The sequence below is a fragment of the Strix uralensis genome, chromosome 2 (genome assembly GCF_047716275.1).
Source record: "Strix uralensis isolate ZFMK-TIS-50842 chromosome 2, bStrUra1, whole genome shotgun sequence".
NCBI classification, from domain to species: Eukaryota; Metazoa; Chordata; class Aves; order Strigiformes; family Strigidae; genus Strix; species Strix uralensis.
In genome coordinates, this window is record NC_133973.1 from 34,528,126 (window position 1) to 34,549,409 (window position 21,284).

General features: G+C 43.5%; 1 protein-coding gene across 4 annotated transcripts in view; it reads left to right on the plus strand.

Moving 5' to 3' along the window:
- The window catches only part of CLIC6 (chloride intracellular channel 6), a 34,542-nt gene extending 14,769 nt beyond the window's left edge, over positions 1-19,773 (plus strand). For all 4 annotated transcript variants that reach the window (XM_074858287.1, XM_074858288.1, XM_074858289.1 and 1 more), the window contains 5 exons: positions 13,270-13,379; positions 13,817-13,942; positions 15,134-15,240; positions 16,235-16,416; positions 17,814-19,773. In XM_074858287.1, coding sequence (XP_074714388.1) covers positions 13,270-13,379; positions 13,817-13,942; positions 15,134-15,240; positions 16,235-16,416; positions 17,814-17,975 — 687 coding nt within the window. In that variant the 3' untranslated portion in view covers positions 17,976-19,773. The remainder of the gene's footprint in view (positions 1-13,269; positions 13,380-13,816; positions 13,943-15,133; positions 15,241-16,234; positions 16,417-17,813) is intronic.
- Positions 19,774-21,284: the final 1,511 nt, after the last annotated feature.

Below are 21,284 nucleotides of genomic sequence, written 5' to 3' on the forward strand. Positions count from 1 at the left end.
TTAATGTAAATAAGAGTGAATATTAGTAAAACCACAGCCTCTATAAATGTATTACAAAACATTGCACATTTTAATTTTCACCTGTACTCTCCTGTGTTTTGTTCGCTTTACAAAATTATCACTTAATGGTTCATTTATTTATAGTCTTTGTCAGAACTGGAAGGGCAGGGTGCAGGCAGACCCACTGCTCAGTAGAAGTACTGGACAGACTGTGATATCAAAATCAAAAGTAAATGGGTATTTCATGTAAGTACCAGGAGTGATTTTGGGCCTTTTTTTTCTCATTATTTATAAAATAACTGGACAAAGGTAAAAAGTTTATTGCCACAAAGTTGCTTCTTAATGAAGGAAAATTTCTTCCTTGGCATCAAAAGCATTTAATTACTTACTAAGTAATTAAGTTAATTTCAGCAATAATTACTTACTCAGCAGACCGTGAGTAAGTAAATAATGCAGTGAAAGTTAGAATAAAGGAGGCTTTCTCTGCTCTGAAATGGCTGCTGGCATGTAGGGGAGGGAGAGAACTGAAACCAGAGGAAATTACAGCTTCAGACTTCTTTTCCTTTCTGTCATCTAGAGAGGATTAGAATTTCCAGATGCATATAACTCCTTTAAGCTGTGACCACTGTTCACTACATAAAAACGGGGTCGAGGGAAATATCCCATAAAGAAACTCCAACGCACTGTTAATCCCTCAACATGAACTGAGGAACAAGAGCATTCAAAAAACTGTGTCTAGCAAAGAGCCTTACTGAACATATGAATTATGAAATCTAATAAACCAAAGTAGTCATAGTAAGTTAATGCAAACACTGCATGAAAGTAAGTATCGTATAATTTCAGAAACCTAACAGAATGAGAAAAGCCTTAATAATGAAATAGTTAGAAGATGTTATGAAATGCTAATAGGTGGCTGGGAGACACAAATCTTGCCCAAGCTTCAGATGTTAAAATGTGAGGTAGCAAGGGTTTTGTTACCTCTGCAGGTGGGAACTCAACCTGAACTCACATTCAGTGCCAGAAGAGCGCTGCTCCAGGATAGAGCCCATCTTTTATTATCAGTAATAATAGTTAGATAACTAATGATGAGATGAAAACTAATGTACAGCTGCATCATTAAAAACACAGTAGACGGGTATATCTAAACTGTCACCTTGTTTGTAGGTAGGCTCAACCTTTAGCCTACTACTTATAACCCACGGTCACACAAAAAACAGTGTAATGGTGTTCTGTGGTAAGCTGAAGCTGTGCAGGTGAAAAGTTAATTCCTTTTGCCACCTTGCACCTACATTAGTTTCCTTTCATTCTTCTTCCCTTGGCATCTTTTTTTGGCCTAGCTTTGGCTAAAGCTTTAATCTACACAATGTTTTATAAAAAGACTTCAAAAAATCCTTTGGCATTCCCACATACCTCCTAACGGTCTACATATGTTTTCTGTTTGTTTTTTAAGTTAGGAGCAGTCTTTTCATTCTGTATTTGTACAGTACTTAATTTATAGTGCCTAGATGCTACTAGAAAGGTCTACATTTCCCTGTCTCCATGAGGAAAAAAAAGAAAGCTGGGCTAAGGACTCCTCGTGTCTGAGGATCCCAGCCACACCTTTTCCATAGGTCTATATTTGCATCAGTTTGGGAGCTGCTCTGTGCCCTGGAGCTCCACATCCTGATGGCACTTTAAGGCAAGGCTCCTAAGATATCATCTTTGTAGCCTGTTTTGAGGATGTGCGTTACCATCTGATGAGTACAAACAACTGCTCATGGGTTTCAGCAGTTGATCTGTCTCTTTGTCAAGAGTATTGACTATGTGCATGCTGTGGCCCAGCAGCGGCCAGCCCCAAGCGCCCAGAGCAGCCTCCTGATGTCTGGTCCAGGCACTCAGCACCTGTCTGAAAGTTACCACTCCTTATCACCAACCTTTTGGTGGCTCATAAGTATGGTCAACATCCCATCCTTTGATGGTATTGCTGTTACAAGTAGGAGACTTTCTCCCTATCCATTGCTGCTGCTGTTCTGCTAGGTGGCATTCTGGTACCATGTATGCCTATACCTTGTTTTGATGATTATCCCCAATCAAGCCAGTTGGTGGCTGAGATACCTCCTGAACCCTCCTGTACTCCATTAGGCCTGAACTGCTTGGATGTCCTTGCTGTCTGAGAGGATGTGGCTGCTGCAGCCATCCTGGGTTGCATTTGGATCCTGTAGCTGCCTCAAGACTTTTGTCCCATTGCAGCTCAGACTCTGTTGCCTTTTGCCAATGCTGTGTGAGACTAGTGGGCTGAGGAGAGTGTTTTTCCAGTTGCTATCCCTGGGATCCTTGTATTGCTTTTTGTATTCTGTAAGTTGGACAGTAGTACCTGGCCAGTGGATGAATACTGGCCAGTGTATGAATACTGGCTCATACTGGCATGTGTCCATCCCTAGTTTAAGCATACATCAAACATACAGCATCAGCAGTTAGATTTGCAGTGATTTGCTCAAGCCACTTTAAATAAAATGCCATTTTGTGCTAACTGCTCTCCTGTTCTTCCTCAGAAGAGGATAACCTCTGGCACCATTTACTTTTGCCATCTGGCTAATCTTAACACATGGACTCTATTCATTGCCAACAGCATCTTACCCTGGCTGGAGCTTGCTGTCAGAGATACCATATCCATCATCTATTTCCTTTTCCAAGGAATCATTATTTTAGAGTGTAAACTCTATTTGGGATAGCTGCTGTTTACTGAGCAGTACCTTTCCTTTCCATCATTGCCCCGGAGTTCACTACATGCATTATTTTCACTTGGACACATTCAGTGGCATGGAATACAAAAGCATGCCACTTGCCATCGTTGTGTCCTTGGAGTGATGTCCACATCATGTGCAAAGAAACAAAGGGCAGCAAGGAACCTTCCAGTGGAGAGCAAGTCCAAGTCCCTGCTGAAAAGGCTCAAATCTCATCTTGAGACAAAATGTGGATTTTTTCTTTTTGTGCTGTCACATATGCACATACATATTGATACATCTGCTAATCCTGCTGGAAACCTGATTCAAAACCTTGTGCTGTGGTAGTTCGGAGCCCTTCTAATTGTCAGCTAGAAAAATTGACGGCCAGTTTGTACCCGTTTGGTTTTGTTTCAGCATCACCCCCAACTATCAGGGAAAAAAATTACACTTGCACTGCGTAATCATATCTTCCCTCAGTCTTTGCTCTCCAAATTTAAACAAGAATAGGTTTTCCTGTCTTCTGTTGTAAAATAGGTTTGTCATTTTCATCATCACCTTAGTAACGCTTGACCGAGTTTGATTTAATCTTTCATGAAGGTGGAAGACCAGATTCTTGCAGAGACCTCTTCAGGACCATGTACAGTGTCTTGTGCTGTGGCTTGAATGCTGCCCTGCCTCCATGGAAGTGCCAGCTTTGATGTAACCTAAGGCAACATCACCTTTTCCCTACAGCTCCATTGGGCAGTTGCGTCAGACACATTGAGAATAATGCACTCCAGCCTTTTTTTTTTTTTTTTTAGCAGTTAATCTCTAGCTGATAAGTAGTCTCCAAGGGTGGGATTCAGCTCACTTCAGTTAAATTAGATGTCTAAACACTATAGGGCTATTTAGTACTGTACTCAGAGAAAGCAGCACTCCCAGAGAGCACGTCATCCCAGGTGGGTGGGTGGGTGAGACAGGCAAAATGATGAATCCTCAAGGAGTGTCTCTCTCTCTATTATATATTTATTTGTCTCTACTAACCAGAGACCTGTTTTTTCTTGCTGACTCTATGCAAGGTGGCTTCCAGCTTCAGTGTGTAACGTAACAGTTTGTAACCATTTTTATCGCTTTTCCATTATCCCAGCACTTAGGGTTATCAGTTTGTGGGGTATTCAGTCTGTTCCAAAAAAGCACTGGTGGTGCTGGTGCTGCTTCTGTCTCCTGGGTTGCAGACTCCATCTGCAGGTCTTGTTGTTAGCATTAGATAATTCTTCAGCATCTTTCTGACTCAAACTTGCCCTTACGTTTTGCTGAAATGCCAGACAGGACCTCCAGGGTTCCCTTGGACCAGTGTGAGTTTTCATTTTTGTGAGGTGGAGGAAGAGAACAGGAAAGCCACCATACCAGTGATTTGAACCACTTCCAGCTACCCTGGTGCTTTAGAAGGCACGTGCTTTTTAGTTAATCATACTGTGCCCTGTACAGTGAGACTCTCTGCGCTGCTGCCTTTCCCTGTAGCACATGGCATCCATTGACCTGGATGGAGAAGGCTTCATGTTTCTGTAACAAAACCAGGCTCTTCCCTCTGGGGTAGTAGCAGCTCACAGTCAAGCCAAGTGCACACAAATTGATCTGATCCTCCAGGTTTCCTTCCTGCAGTTCTGTATGCACCCATCTTCAGGTTTTGTGCAGTTTGCTAATTTAGGCATCTACCCTTTTTAACATGCCCTCTTCCCAGAGCTCCTCAATTTGCAGACTGGATGATTAAGATCTAAAGTCAACTGATGCTCTACTTTGTCATTTCTCCTCCCCTACTGAGTGCACAGGACTTACAATGAAAGTCTGATTTAACTTGAGCCAACGTAACTAGCTGCGTTTCAGGTTGTCCTTCAAGAGGATATTTAGCAGATACAAAACTTAAAGGACTCATCCTTCTGTTTGCAGTTGGTGAGCCAACTTGATTGTTTCAAAGTTGCAGGTGTGCCTAAATGCATTGACTGGTTGTAACTTGAAAGAGAGGCAGGGCAAAGGGGAGAAGGTGGAAGACAACCAGAGGCCCCAGGGTCCATTTTTCAGCTGGCCATCCAGATTACTAGTTTTGCACGCCCTGTAAGATGTATTGCAACATGTTGGCATTGTTTAGTTTGGATAGGTGGTCATGGGGATCCTTTCAGTCTTGCGTTGAATGATCTCATTATTGAGACTGTATCTTGAACCACTCAAACACGTACTCGAGGACGGGTGTATAGAGTGAGGACTTGTCTGTGATGTAGCTGAAGACTGCAGCTGAAGTCTTTGCAGCCCTAGCTTGATCCTTCTTACATAGGGGGTGGTGGGTAGAGAAGGTGGGTAGATTCCAGCTCAGGTGGAAAAGGGCCATGCTTCCTACAGGGGTGGAGTTCAACATGGACACTCTTCTGGTCAAAGACTCAACTACTCAACTACTAGAAGCTGTTTGCATTGGAAGGAGAGAGCTTGGGGTTTGTCCCCAGTTGCATTTGAGTCAGCAGGGGCTGACTTCCAGCTTCAGCAGTAAAAAGAGGCCTTATAAGTCACATCATAGGAGAAGATGATGAAAGTCAAACCACCCCTTCATTCTTTAGTGAAAACATTTTAGTATACTTGCTCCCTCCTTCCCCTGCATGCTTTTTTGTCTTAGTGCCTTAAAAGAAGAAAGAAGCTATTTTTAGCAGAGTGCTTGTTATGTGTACTGTTGACTCCTTAACCTGAAAGCTTAATTAGGGTTTAGGACAAAAAGTGTGTTACTGATCTTGTGTGTTCAAAGTTGTAATCCTTTAAGTATATTTGGTGTTCTCTGAACCCTGCAATACTGTCCAAGATAAAAGATAGATGTTACTAATATTTCTAAATATAAAATAAGATACATTTCTTTTTAAGACAAAAATACTTATGGCACACTTTCAATATTAAAGTGCTTATTTTGCTCTTAAATAAGAGAGAAAGGGAAAAGGAAATTTTTTTTTTACCCAAAGGAGTGTCCAGTTGCTGTTTAACACAGCTTTCTCATTGGACTTTACTATTGCGGATATCACACACAGCAAGAGTCTACCCTGGCAAGTACCAAAAATACAATTTATGCACAGCAATCTCAACTACCAGCCACATTTTAAATATGAGTATTTCTGCTGTTTGGCTGAGAAATTAAACAGCAGCTGGAAACATGTGTTTTAAGTGTTGGATATTAGCAGATAGGCAGACCTACATGACTGTTCAAAAGTATTGGAATAAGTGGCAAAATTTTTGCTTTGTCTATTCAAATGCATTTTAAATTACAGATGCTTTGTCTTAAAACTTAGTCTGGAAGTACTATTTCAGCATCTCAAGTACTCTCAAGAGTGGTGTTAACAAAAAAGCAAGGCATCTCGCTGCAGAGGTGGCTCTGAGACAGAACCTCTCATGATGAGATGTGCTAACGTCTGAGGCTGCCACCGCTCATGGCTCCAAGAGCAGAAGTCAAGTTTTCCATTTCAAGCCCAGTAGGTGGCATCAAAAGAGTTCTCTAAAATTCAGCGTTGGGTGTTTATGCCCTAGCCCTAGGCCACAAAATGAACACAGTGTTTAGATGGAGAAAATTCCAGGTAATCTGTCTCTTCCTCGCAAAAAGCTTTGGTTTGAATGTGATCTGACCCAAATGACATGCCTGTGGTGCTTCTGTGCCTAGCACAGAATATCATATGTTATTAAGTGCATTATAGTTGCCTTCAGTGAACCAAAATGACTTGTAACTACATTTTTATTGCATTCATAACAGAAGTAATATTGCCAATTTTGGTTTTTTTCCGTGTTGCGATACTATAGGAATCTGCATGAGTACTGTAGCAGGCATCAAGAATGTAAAACACACTTTGTATCCTCAAGGAGTAGATGTGGGCTTTTTTTAAATTAAATCAATTTATCTGTCACAGTACACTAACAGAACTTGGTTATGTCTAGAAAATAGACATTTTCTAGTGTAGCTGCAGTCAAACCCATGAGCTTCTCAGAACATATTGCCAAGGCTGAAGGATGTTTTTGTGCTAGTGGGAGTGTGGGAGTGCAGTCATACCGCTTCCCTCTTCTTTCTGCCTGTGATCTTAAAAAAAATGACTTGGACACTTCATGGTAAACCAGAGCACAGTGGGATTTCCTCTCAGGGGTGAGGCGGAGAGGGGAGGCACTGCGAGCTCCCTTCCCTTTTCTCTTTGGCCATCGTGCAGGCAAGTTCAATGGCTGGTCCCAGCAGTGCAGCAGGGCAGGAAGCAATGCTGTCTACCACAGGGGTCTTTCTTGCATTGCCGCTACATGTGCAGAGCCAGTGGTAGCTACTGATAGCAGCTACTGCCGTCAGGCTGGCATTGCAAGGCTTAGTTCAGGGCAAGGGTCGGTGCTAGGAATGCAGTGGGCTCAGTTAATCCATGCCAGTGCAGAACAAATGAGTCTCTAGAAAGAATTAAAGCAAAATAGCTGTTGGTCTTGAAAGTCACACCCAGCCTTACAGTTCCTTCCCACAGGCAGCCCAAGCTTGCAAACTTCTTGTAGTTTTTGAGGCAGTAGTTTTGAGCCGATTGCTGTGGTTCCTGTTCTTTGACAGGAGATCAAATGCGTTGTGAAAAAGGAGAGGGAAGTTGTTGGTGTGGTATGAGAAGGAAGAGCACACAAAATCTGCCTGATAGCTGAGGATCGAATAAGGAAACTTGGAGGAAAGTCCTAGTTCAGCCTGAGACAGCCTGCTCAGCAGAACAGGCAGGGGCAGGTCCACAATGCTGGTCCCAGCTGGATGGTTCGTTGCTCCCAGTAGGCAGTGGTTCTGCTCCACTTGCTGGATAAACCTGCCTCTTAGCCAGCATAAATATGGGAAAGGAGGTAACTTAGCTCCCTCGTGTTGAAGAAAGAAAATGGAATTAGAGTTCAACTTTTGGGAAAAAGAAAAAGTTATGTTCCTTGTTCTCCTTTTTACTGTAGCTTCAAAAGGATTATATAATTATATGAAAACAAATAAAAAAGTCTTGTCTGCTCCTTCTGAACTGTTTCTTCCGTCCTTAACCTTCAAAAGGAAACAAAAAGCCCAGGAAAAACAAATTCCAGTCATCACAATTTTGAAGGCACAGAACATTTGAGGTCAATAGAACCTTCAGAAACCCAGTTCCCGAGATGTTTGGACAGAAACAGTTACAAAACAAATTCTTACAACAGCTCCAGGGGCAGAGCAGCTCCAGCTCAGGGAGGGCCCAAACTACTGCCTTAAGAATAACATATGGTGTGTGACTCCTGGATATAGTCACTATAATTATCCTCTTGCTATGGATGAGGACGTGGAGGCAAGTGACCTCTTCAAGGCCACTCAGAAAAGCAGAGCTGCTGAATTAAGGTGGAAGCAGCAGCTTCAGAAACTGAATATAGTTCTTTTGGGACCATCTTTAATATATTGCACATAAGGTCTTGCTGCCTAGTGAAATTAGCCTAAGGCATGGTGGTGCTCCTACCCATGAGCTTAAGCAGTAGTGGAAAGGAGGGTGTGGAGAGCTTTTCCCTTTCCCAGTATCTTTGAGTAAGACCCAGAACAACAACAAAACAGACCGAAGAGAGTGTGGAACAGTGAAAAAAGAATGAAAACAGGGAGTATAGGCTAATAATCCCATTAAATAATGGCACATGATTATGGAGAGCTGTCATAAGTCAATACTGTCACAATATACGATCGGTGCCTAGAGCTCTGAAGGCTCTGAATCAAAGCTTCTATGCATGGCCTGACATTTTTCTCCTCTGTAGCAAAGGCTGCCTTAATTGTTTGATTAATGAACTCATTAAATCCCAGTATTATTAGAAAAAGTATATTGACCTCCTGACCAATCACAATTAAAATGTAAATGCTGCTGATTCAAGACACTGGTTAGCCATCTATTTAAGCAGCGGAAGAGCATAAAAACCAGCTTCGTATTTCAGGGATTTGGCCCACTTCACCCAGAAGATCTGGATGTTAAGAGAATGTCACAACAATTGTAGGTAGAGACCAGCTTGCAGCATTACCTACAATTACAGCAGCATTTTCCTGGTTATTAGGATTATAACCAGTCTGAAAACACAATCCTTCATTGAATCAACAGCAAGAGACTCCGGCTGACTTCACTGGAGTTAAGACTTCCCTACGTAACCACTAAGCACAACAGTGAGGAAGCTTAATTAAATTCTGCACATGTACCAAGCACAGCTCAAAGTTACACATCCCTGAGTGGTGCTGTGGAGAAAAACACAGGGAGTTTTGGTCCCAGGCTGCAATGCCCCTGCACTGTCTTCTGTGGGTCAGGCGAGTCTTTTCTGGTTCTCTCACTGCTGCATCGTGTCCCTGCAAGGTAAGATGTTGACACAGTCTCACTTCTGTAAAAAGGCCACCCTTGTTTGTTGGAAGGTACATTACTGTACAATGATGGCATAGTTCAGCTATTGTCGTGTTGCTCAATACACGGCTATAAAGCTATTGCAGTGTCTCAGCTCATGATTTTTGAGTGGCTGGTGTCATTATGGCAGACCCTCTGTTTGGAAACTTGAACAAACACTGTTGGCATGTGTCACTGAAGCTTTTATGTCCAGTAGGAGCTGTAGCTCTCCGGATTAGATGAGCTGAGTTAGGAGGACAGAGTGGTCTCCTGTAAGCCAAAATGCAAGTTGACGTATCTGAAGGCACTTTAGCTAGCTGTATTCACCCTGTTTTCTGCAGCAGGCTGAAATATCCACGTTCTGGGCTTTCAGCGAAGGTTGTAGGAAACTGTAGCATCTTTGAACTGCCAGGTCAAACCATGTCAAGGTCTGAATGAGGTTTGGTGTTCAAGGTTCTTGCAGTCACTTCAGACTGCTGGTCACTGTTACGGTAGGGAAAGGTTTAATCACTGCTTGCGCTATTGTGTGGGCTACTGTAATCTGCCTCCAGCTCTGCAGAACTGAAGGAAACCTGGAGGTATCCACCACCAGTTCTGGCGTGCCAAGTCTCAAGATTTGTCCTCCCTTCACCTCTCACTCAGGGCTGAAGTCCTTGGGGTCTAAATGGCTTTCAGCTTCCTAAAGCTTGATGTGGTTCACCAGCTTGCCAGTTGTCCCTACCTGAATGGCTGCTGCCTCCTTTACCATAGGACCTCAGCAGCCGAGGCTTTTGACTGAGTAACTCCCAAAGATCTGCCTGTTGTTCTCAGTCCAGGCACAGCAACCCTAGAGGACACAGCCCCGTCTTAGATGTCAGGATGTACTATACAGACTGGATAGCATGGGCTTTTAGAATAGATTTAAATTAATAAAGTGCATCAATGATTTCACAAGGAAACTGCTCAGAAGATTTCCTCCTTAGCCTGTGAGAAGGATCATGGCCACATCAGAACTGGGGAAACATACTAGTCTCTTTGAATTTATTTTCTGCTGCAAAAGCCAAGTGCTTACCACAACCACTGGAGACAGCAAAGCTGGGCAAACACTGCAGCATTTCACTAGAGACCATGGTACCTGCATTGCACAGAACACAGCTGAGATAGCAGTACACTATTAATGTCCCTTGTAGGCAGCATGGGAGGGGAGACAGCACAGTACGTGAAGGTTAGATACCTTCTGGACTTTATTGATGTGTTCAACGCCATCAGAACTACCCATAGAACTAGTCAAAAAGTACTACATAAACAATCAATCATCTCAGTCATTACAGTTGGCAGAGCACTGCTGTAATCAGCAATGCTTAATCCCCTGTTTTATTCAATTCCTCAGTGTTCAAATTATCTTTTTTATTTTTTGTGAAAGGTGGCTAGCAGGCTGAGAGGCATGAAGGTAAAAGGTTGTGAGATTTGCTGTTTGCTATTTTATCCATTGCAAAATAGAAAAACAGTAGTGCCATAGTAGTAGGTATGGACATTAAAAAGTTGGCACTTAGAAACAAGACAGGAGGTTGCTTCTGTAACATCTCCAGGGCTGCCAGTTGCTCACCATCCTGGTTGCCTATACGTCATTCCAGTTAAGGACATACTGGAGCTCAGTGCCTGCTTCGTGCCTGTGTTTGTCATGGTAATGTGTCTGTCCTGACCTGTATCTCTGACTCTACCTATGGATGTTTCCCCAGAAGAGCAGGCTGGGGCTGCTGCGTCTGGCTCCCTGAAATGTACTGTCACCGAGGTGATGTGTGACAAAACAAAGCAACAGCCTGTTTCCTTAGCTCTAGCAGTAAAAGTTAGAGGGAGCCAAAATTTTAGTATTTAATGGCCAGCGGAAAATAGTAATTGATCAGGAAGAGTTCAGTCTGCTGTCACTCTTGATCACATAGCTCTTCTTGATCACAGAACTATCTGGGATGTTCTCCAAATGGTTCTTGAACCCTGCTGAGATAACTTATTTTTTCCTATCGAAGGCTGAATGAAAATATCAAATCAGTTGTAGGAACTGTTTTTCTGGACACTTGTTCTTTCTTTCCCCAGACCATAGCAATCTGTTGCTGTAAGACTATTTCTTCACTGGCTTGGCTTAATAGTTGAAATTCCTTTATAATAAAGTGTTCAAGACATCAAAGCACAGGTTGGTACTAGGTTGGGCTGCTGTCCCCTTAGTGTCCTGCTCAAGGGGTTTCCCTGAGAGCCCATCTCAGGCGGAGAGCTGGGTGGGAAGTGGTTGCAGCAGCACCTCCACTGCCAGAGAGCAAGGGGCAGCTGGAAAGGGGCCGGCAGGAGCTGACTCATCACCAAACATACCTGCCTGTCTCCTCCAGACATGGCACATCTGAAACAATGTCCCCTGGCTGCTGCTTCACCCCTCAGTGCAGCCTGGCAGAGGGTGGGGGTGTCCATTGCTAGCACCGAGGGGTCACAGTAATACTCTTCACTCCCCTTTTTCCTTGGAGGGTGGGTAAAACTTGAAATAAGAGGCAGTATGAGACAAAATGGTGGTGTCATGTATTTGGCTTTATTTTAAGCACATGCTAGCAGCATTTGTAGTCTTATGAAATACAAGTAGTTTTCTATTTTCTCATTGCTGTAAACTGTACAGCACTGGAAAGCAGTGCTCTGAGTAGGAGGAAAAATACAATAGTAGCTTTTGACCAGCTTTCATTTTTGCCACCTACGAAACAAGACTTCTCTAACACAGCAGTCCAGCTGTTTTAGCATTTCTGGAAGTTTTCATCCTCTGGCAGTGTTTAAGGCAATAGGCTATTCTAGTTTTTACTACCAAGAAAGCTAGTAGTTGTCACAGTACCAGAGGCAGAAAGCAGGAGAGAGTTACCAGAGGAGAATCCTTCGGATTGATAGGGAGAATAAGACAGTTTATCAAGCTGCAGGAGCATCTCTCCTCATGCATCCCTCAGGCTCCATGGCAGAAACCTGTCTGCTCCAGACCAGGTGCTCATTTCCAGACATAGAGCTCTTTGTGAAGGTGAGGATTATAAAGCAATCCAACAGCAATGTTTGTTTATGGAGAACTTCTTGATATATTTGAGATTCATTTGATAGCATTGAGGAAGGTGAAAGAGCAAGCAGAACTGGTTTCATTAATTGGTTCTAAGGTCTGCAAACCTTAATGAACTAACCTATTAACCTATTAACCAAATAAATGATGCACCTGTTTTTTTTACTTCCATGCCCTTACATTTAATCTAAGTTTTAAAGCTGCACTTTAGGAGAATCATACGAAGGAGTTAAAAATTAGCCCTCTGATCTCTTCCAACAATGTCGCATGAAGCCTAATTTAACCAATAGCAACTATGCAAGACTTCACCTCATTTTAACAAAGCCTCTTAACAAAATGCAATACAAAGTACATGAGAGCAGCACTTCTGCAACCACATGTACAGTGAGTTGCACCTCTTATGCTTTACACTGACACCTGATGATTTGTTTAGCAAAAAGAAAAGACCATAATTACAGAGGCACACAGAAAGAGAGGTTACATGATGTGGATATAGCCACACTTCAGTCTTAAAAGTGGGAGCCTTGGGTCTATAACAAGGAGGGATTAGCCAGGGGGACGCGGCACTTGTGCTTCATTAGACCTCAGTTCTGCAAAGTGCAGAAGATGAGTGGGTCCATCTGGAGCAAGGCTACCACCAATTTCCCGCCTTCTCTGGGGCCCCCCACAGTTGTTTAGTTTGAAATTCTTAGTTATTTGATTTTTAATGTTTATTCCCTTAAGTGCTTTAGACATTACATCTCAGTTTATGCTGGTAAATCTTTCTCTTTGTTTCCTGTGATCATAAACTGATTTAACTTGTTTTAATTTTGCAGTGACTTAGGCAGATTTATGTTCACATAGACAAATAAGGTAGAGACTATTTCCTTTGGATGGACTGCTCTGATTTCAATTTTGTTCTCTAACTTGTGGCAATATTCATTATGCATTTTAATGAAAAACTGCATCTCCAAGAGGACAGGATTCTTAATCATATCTATGTGTGTGTTTAGAGAAGGATATAAGGAAACTCCATGAAAATACGTATTAGTAGAGATGAGTAACTTGCTATATGTACTTGTAGCAGATCTGGGTTTTCTGCTTTCCTACTGCATCTGCTATCAAAATTTGCTATCATCACAGATGTATGTATACCCTTTTTTTTTTTTAATTGTAGGCTGGCAGTGATGGGGAAAGTATTGGAAATTGCCCGTTCTCTCAGCGTCTCTTTATGATTCTGTGGCTAAAAGGTGTCATATTTAATGTCACAACTGTGGATTTGAAAAGGTGAGATTGTAACCAGAGTTCTTTTCAGAACAACTTTTCCAAAATGGTGATTTTACAGGGTGATTCTCTTCTGATAGATTTGAAATGCACACTGTGGCTTGGCATTACATTAACAGTCTGGATGCCTGATTCCTCTTTAGGGTTCATTAGTATAAAGTGGACTAACTCCTTTGAAGCAGTTGAGATTTAAATCTGTTTTGCACTATGTCTCTGTAACATAACACAGAAGTTTAGGGGTTTTTTTTAAGCATTTCAGAGCACATTCAGATACGGGCTAGCAAATTCCCATGCCACCAGTCAGCTGGCTAAGTTTTATTTTGTAAGAAAGATGTAGAGCAGCCTGCTATTCTAAAGGGGAAACAGTTCTTTGCAATTAAGTGTAGAAATTGCAAATGTGGTTCCTGTTGTGATTAATCCCACCTCTCTCATCCTTTTAGAAAGCCTGCTGACCTGCAGAACCTTGCCCCAGGAACAAACCCCCCCTTCATGACATTTGATGGTGAAGTGAAAACTGATGTCAATAAGATCGAGGAGTTCTTGGAAGAAAAGCTAGCGCCGCCCCGGTACTGTATTCCTGGCCACTTCTCTTGCTTTTAGCCCCTCACGTCCCTTGACAGGGATCAGTGACCAAACCCCCTCGGTTTTGGTGGGTCAGACCCTCAATGAGCTGCACGTGTTATAATTGCATGTGGGAGGCCTGGCGGAGCTGGTCCAGCTGCTGCAGTGGAGCTTGCAGGGATGGGTAACTTTGACTGGTGTGAGACAGTGCTGAAGCCTGGCACCATGCAGGGGGTGTCCCCGAGATGCTGGCTGTGCTCCTCCCGCTGCCCTCGCCTTTGCCCTGGGTTCACTGCTGTGCCACCACAGTCAGTCATTCCCAAGGCACAAAATCCACCCTGCTGCAGCAAGCATGTGCAGAGACCTGCATGCCACTGCAGAAACCTGACCTCTTTTCCTCCACTTGTGTTTGTTTGAGGTTTTCCTCTTCATACTATACAAATAATTACACTTACCGGGAATAGGTAGTTGGAAGAAAAGGGCAGACATGCTGGGGCTCATTTTGAGTGGCCAGGTGGGCCTATCTTGGCACACACTGGGGTCTGAGTTTCAGACTTGTCCTTCCCCACCCCAGCAGCTCTTCCCACCTCGCCCCAAACCCCGCTGTCCCACCATCAACAGCATCGTGTCCCCCACCCATGCACGTTCCCTCCCCTGGGACATCAGCCCCCCTCTGCAGCTTTCCCTTCTCAAGCAGCTGAACCTGACTTAACTAGGCAAGCAGCTTCTCCCCTCCACTTCTCCCTTCCTGTCTGCCCCTGGCAACAACAGCTGCTGGACCGGCTGCTCTGAGCTTGCTCATGCAGGAGCGGGCCACGCAAGGAGGCTGGGAGGAACAGCAGCTACTGCGAATAGGGATTTTCCCTTCACTCCTCCTCACGGTAGGAGCCACGCTCCACACAGCCTTCCCTCCAGTGGAGGAGGCCTGGGAGAGGCACCGGGCTGTTTGGCCAGTATTTGCACTGCGAACAGTCATTTTCCATCTCCCTCAGGAAAAGGAGGTCATCCACATGGTTTAACTAGCGTTTAAATTTGCACCTGCTAAGTGATTTTTTAGTTCAGGATGCTTCCCTTTGAGAGTCTTGTGTGGCTGTATATTGTGACGCTACAGTGTAAATAATGTATATTAAGTAATTAGTGGAGATGAAAATAAAGGCTAGTCATTTAACTTCTTTTTGCTTTTTTAATCTCCTCAGGTATCCCAAACTCGCACCAAACCACCCTGAGTCTAATTCTGCAGGAAATGATGTGTTTGCAAAATTCTCTGCGTTCATAAAGAACCCAAGAAAAGATGCTAATGAAAGTATGTGCTGCAGTCCTCTTGTCAGCCCTGGTATTTACTGTGAGAAATTAGAGCTGTATGATTCTAGCACACTGCGCTGGAGATATCTCATTTACAGCTTAGATTAAACAGTCATTTTCCAGAGCATAAAGTCTGGGGAAATCCATGCCTATTCACTCTCTTATTTGAGGATTCCCAAAGTTAGTTTATGCAGTTACCATGTTCATTATAGGAGCACCAACTCCAGCTCCTTCTCGTTTCTTCAGCTCTCAAGCCTGTAACACTGCATCTTCCCCACAGCTCTGCTAAAAGCACAGCCTGCTTGAACTGAGACCTTACCTTTCTACTCCTTTTCTGTAAATAATGAGGACTCTAACCCCATGGCACATCTCTCTAGAGCAGAACACTCACTACCACCGTGCATTAACTCATCTCTGTCCTCCAGCTCTCAGCCTTGTTCCCTTTGCTTTTCCCTTCTCCCCTCTCCACAGCAGCCCACAGGCACTACCAGCCCATGAAAATCCCAGCCAACCCTTGCCAGCCCCTACTGCCCCGACCCCACTCCTCTGCGCTCAGCCGAAAGCACAGGACTCAGGGGCTGGTTTCCTGTACACCCCAAAGCGGCATCCCAGTGGCTTGCTGTTGTCACTCCAGCCTTGCTGTCCTGCCTATGGGCAGGCACTTGCCCCATGGCTCCCAAGGTGAGAGTCAGCGTGAAGGCAGAGCCACTCTGCCAGGCATCTCTGCAAAAGCACACTCCGCAGAGGTGTTTGAGGAGTCACTTCTGGTAACACATCCCCACTCTGGTTTTCCTCAGAACCCCCTTTAGCTACTTAGAGCTCTTATCCCAGCATTAAGTTTTAAGCTTAGGATAAAGGAATTGCAGGAGTTGGCATGGCTGGGTGTCTACGAGCTGGGTTGGTGCCAGGAGACAGGATGCAGGACTTGCCTTTCTGCTTGGTGTCAGAGAGACCTTGGTACAGGCTTGAATGACCTTTTTATTGTCTTAACCTAGATTTGGAAAAATCTTTGCTTAAAGCCCTGAGGAAGCTGGACAACTATTTAAATAGCCCCTTGCCTGATGAAATTGATGCTTATAGCACTGAGGAGATCACTGTTTCCAGCCGGAAATTCCTGGATGGAGATGAGCTCACTTTAGCGGATTGCAACCTCCTACCAAAGCTCCATATAATCAAGGTTTGCATTTGCTTTTTAGCTTCCTGAAGAGAAGGGCAGCACAGAAGCTCAAGTCCTTTTCTAAAAGGCAGAGGAATCCTTTATCTGTTCTAAGGCCACACAGTAGCTGTAGGGACACTGAACGCTAATGCACAAGACCATTTCATTACATCACAGCTAGGCAGATCCTCAAATTGATGACTCTGGAGCTAGAATATCTGGTTTCATATCTGGGCTGTGACTGCACTTGCCAAGCCTCTCACAAGTATGAAATGAGTACTATATTCAGAGCTGTAGAGAAGTGTTTTCATTTGCATTTCATATGCAGAGTACATATGACCATGGACCAGTGAGGTTAGATTATTTTGTCCATGCCAATTCAAGAAGCCAGAAAAAGCTGAAATTCAAACCTGTCTCTCTCCCACATTTAATCCAAAATTCTTGTTTTGCTGAGTATCACCACTAGTACCAATAATGCTGGCAGGGTAGCCACCACCCACTGCCTTCCAGTCAAGGCTCCCAGCCTCTTCTTGCAGGGCTGTGGAGCATCAATGCACACCTAACAGTCCTGGTGACCATGATGTCTGGGTGTTGTTACAGCCTGTCCCTGGGCTGTTCTGGAGCCAGCCAGGCTCTGGGAGAGAAATGGCCACACCGGAAGTTCATTGGTGTTCAAACAAACAAGCTTCCTTTTTGACTACTATTTTGCCAGAGGAAGAGTGGATTGAATTGCTTTCTGACATCTCCAGAAGTGAAAGCTTTCCCCCGAGATGTCCTGGTTGAACCTATTCCAGAGAGCAGCAAGGGAATGAGCCCTTTCCCATGCCTACACCAAGCTCAGGCACAGTGGAGCTCCAGAGGTAGGAAGGGTCAGCAGGGCCAGTACGGGGAGGATCACCTTATGTCAGGTGAACATCTGAAGGATGAGGGAGGATGAACGTCACACCATCCTTGCTGGCCAACAGGGAGAGATTAGCTATCAGCCAATAGTTGTTTTCCCTAGCTATTTGAAATTTAGTATTTTAATTCAAGTTTTTAATTTCTGTTTCAGTGAAAGTATCCAAGTGCGGGCCAGTTTGTTACTGTAAAATTATTCTGTTAATTCTGGTTTAAGCTAGCTCCTTTGCTGTTTTAAGCTCTATCTCTTCCAGGTGTGGTCTACTGGTCCGCATAGCTCTGCATCACTTTAGCAGAATATTTATACCAAATAAATCCTTTTAAGTAAGTTAGCTTGTTAGCTACCTTTCTTCATCCCGTGTCTTCTCTTTTTTTTTGTCTTCCCTTCTCCTTATCCCCCTATGTTGCATATAATGATAGACTTACACACTGAAAATTAAACATGTGCATAAAGAGTAGATTTGTGGGTTTTTTTCAGATCACGTGTGTAATGATATTTTTCTTTTTTCTTTTAATAAAAGGTTGTTGCAAAAAAATATAGAAATTTTGATTTTCCACCTGAAATGACAGGGATTTCAAGATATTTGAACAATGCATATGCAAGAGATGAATTTACAAACACTTGTCCTGCTGATCAAGAAATCGAGTATGCGTATTTGGATGTTGCAAAGAGAATGAAGTAAACAGAAGATGCTTCCATTCTTTATTGCTTCTGAGATTTAGATGGGCACCAGCCAAGATGGAAAAAACAAAAGCCAACATACATTCTGCAGTGTAATTTTAAGTTCTGCTTTGGGCCAATCCTTCTTTTATAATGATTGTATAGCATTATGTTCCTTCTTAAATTATATATGTATATGTTTGAGTGTCTGTACAGATGTCTGCACACATGAATGTCTGTTGTGCATTCCAAGTTAAAGACATCAGTCAATATTAAAGCATTTGTTGAAGTTAGGGAAACAGTGTAGGTCACACAATTATAGCAATATTGCAGACTAGTGACATGCTAAATTGCTGAATTTTGAGAAGAAATAGCCGTGTTTCTAACACATTTAACCTGTCATTATTGCTGCCTCTGATCTGTGTTTCACAGTTGTTGCCAAACTTCACAGTTAATGGGAGGGTTTCTGTTTGCTTCTCTGCAAGCCTTGGAGGGCCACAAGCCAGGAGCTGGTGCCCAGGCACCCTGGTTCACCCAGGAGAGAGGCCAGCCTGTAGGTGGGAACACACCTGACATCCCAGAAGCCCTCTCCTCTGTGCTAGAGACCTGCAGGGCAGGTCAACGAAGAACAACTTCTTTTCACATTGTGTGAGTCTTCTTTGGCATTAAAAATAAATAAATAAATAAAATTTCCTGCCTTCTCCTATCTCAGTGCTGGATAACCCATCAAACTTCCCTCCAAACTTCCCCAGAGAGAGGAACACGGACTGTCACTGGCCTAGGGTCTATCTGATAACAGATATTTGACAAGAAAGGAGGAAGAAACTTGGTTGTCACTGTAGACAGAAGAAATGGTTGAACATCTGTCCCCAGCTACTGATGTAGGATTTCTTGGTCATCCTTCCATGACTCTCACTTGGTTTTGGAAAGCAAAGAGGAGGAGAGGACCTAAGAAAGAAACAGTCCTATACTTCCTTTTCCTGGTTGAGCTCCAGCATATTGGCTTTCCCAGGGCAGCTGTTAGGACTTCAAGAGTGAGAGCTTTACAGCTGATCAGACAAGTATCTGTCAGGAGCAATGTAGATCTACCTCCTGCCCTAGGCAAGGTATGGAGTAGATGAACCCCTCCAGCCTTGCATGGGTCTGTGTTCAAGGCAGTCAATACTGGTGAGAAACACCCTCTAGCCTGGCATCAGGGAGCACACTATTAGAGATGTATGGACTACAAAAAGTGATCTCCACAGCTGCTTTTTGCTGAGCAGGCCCTTAGCAAGCCGTAGGAGTAGAGGATGCAATGCTTTAGTCATAGGGCCACCTGGAAGTTTCCTTCTGATGGATTTTGCCTGTGTGTACAAAATAGATGTGAAAATGGCTAAAAATAGCCTTTACAGCACCTGTATCCACAAAAAGACTCTTACAGACTAGTCACTCATCCTTGCCCACGTCAAACATACGGTGGCTTTCTAACAAAGCACTACTTCAGGGTAATAGTCTGTCAGATACATTGTGTCTGCAGTGTCTTCATCTTACACGCTACACAGTTCTGATGCGAATGTGCTATCATCACAATTCCTTGTAAGCAGTGTTAAATGTCCAGTTTTAGTTTGCCTCTAGAGAAAACAGACCCAATACCTTTCCCCTCCCACCCTTGACTGTGGACTCATTCTGGGGTGATAGCGGAGCAGTCACTCATCACATATTACTAACTGTTACTCTATGTTTTCAAATACATATATATAAAATATATAAAAAATGAAATCTGTATACTCTTTTCATATGCCTTACAAATTTAAATAGAAAATATACAAATTCATAAGTAATTTGAACAGTGTTCTGTCTTTATTTCCTTAGTAATTTCTTGGTAAGCGGCATTGCAACAGTGGCCTAGATTTTAATGAATACAAGGCAAAATTTAACACAACTTTCATTTGTTTTGGAGGAATTGTGTATGTCACAGACCTGCAGTGAGATCTTGAGAGCAATATATACTGGCTGTGCCCGTTACTGATGAATAAAAAATGAAAAGGGCAGGATGTAATCCTTGACCATCTAGCCACCTAGCACAAACTGTCCCACATCCATGCTGGTTTGGGCCTGGCCACATTTGTAACTGTTTGGTCTTGGGGAGATCCACTTGGGATGATCCAAAAGAGCCAGGGGCTGCTCACGCTGCTCCGCAGCTCTTGCGGCAATCCAAATGCATGAGACAGTTCCTGGCCCTCTCTTACTACTCACCATAAATACAGTTATGGCTGTTTATCATCAATAAATAACAGACATCCTGGGCTATTTGGCCCTGAGAGCATGTAGTAATTTGTGGTTCACATCTGTACAGCTCTTTTCTACCTCCTGGAAACAGGGTGGCCATGCTGGTTGTGGGGAACAGTACTTACCCAAATCATGCCCAGATGTTGGTGAGAGTAATGCTCTTTGGCACGGGTCAGAGTATGTGTAACAGAAGTCTTGAGGGTGGTGAAGATGAATGAAAATATGCATGTGAGAGCACTAGAAGAAACAGGAGTTTAAAAAATGAATAGGTTAATTGCTACAGGGCATTGTAGAAGTAAATTCATTCAAAGAACCTGATAGCAAGAAGGCAAAGAACAAACTGAAGCCTCAAGCTAAGGTAAAGAGATGAGGAGGAACAGGAGGGGTGCCATAAAACATCCTGATAAAGAAAACAACAGACCAGTGGGAAGCAGGAATTTTGGCTTTGACTTTAAGATCCTGACAGGTCCCTAGGGGGTATAAAAGTCACATCCAGAAAATAGTTTGTTGTCACCAGCGAAGAACCCAAGAGCTGTGCCAGGACCTGGCAGCTGGTGACACTGGCCTGCCATCTCACACACAGACTGTCTGGGTGGGTGTCTGGGTGCAGGTGACCAATGGGACATCAAAAGTGAGTAAAATACATGCCCTTTAGAAAAAATATCACCCTTTTATTTCATAAGGTCCCACAGTTGCTCCCTTTCCCTGGACCCACGGTAACCCAAAGACAGCACCCATGTCTGTGTCCAGGGTTGGCTGCAGCTCAGGAGCTGGTGTGCCAGGGCTCAGTGGCAGCCCATCACCATTCATCCTTACTGACTGGAAAGGGCAAGAGCCATATCTGCTTGAAACACCCTGTTGTGTTATGCCCATGTTTATTGTTTATAGACACCATGAAACTTTGTTGCCTCCAGATCATTCATTTAACCCCCCTCACCCTGTCCTCGTTTTCTAAGGTTTCCTCAGAATCACATGCTTGCACTTCCAATTCTGTCAGGTGAAAGGAAAAAAAGCCTCAGACACTCAGCAAAAAGAGTTGTTTTTTTCTCTTAAAATCTGGCAT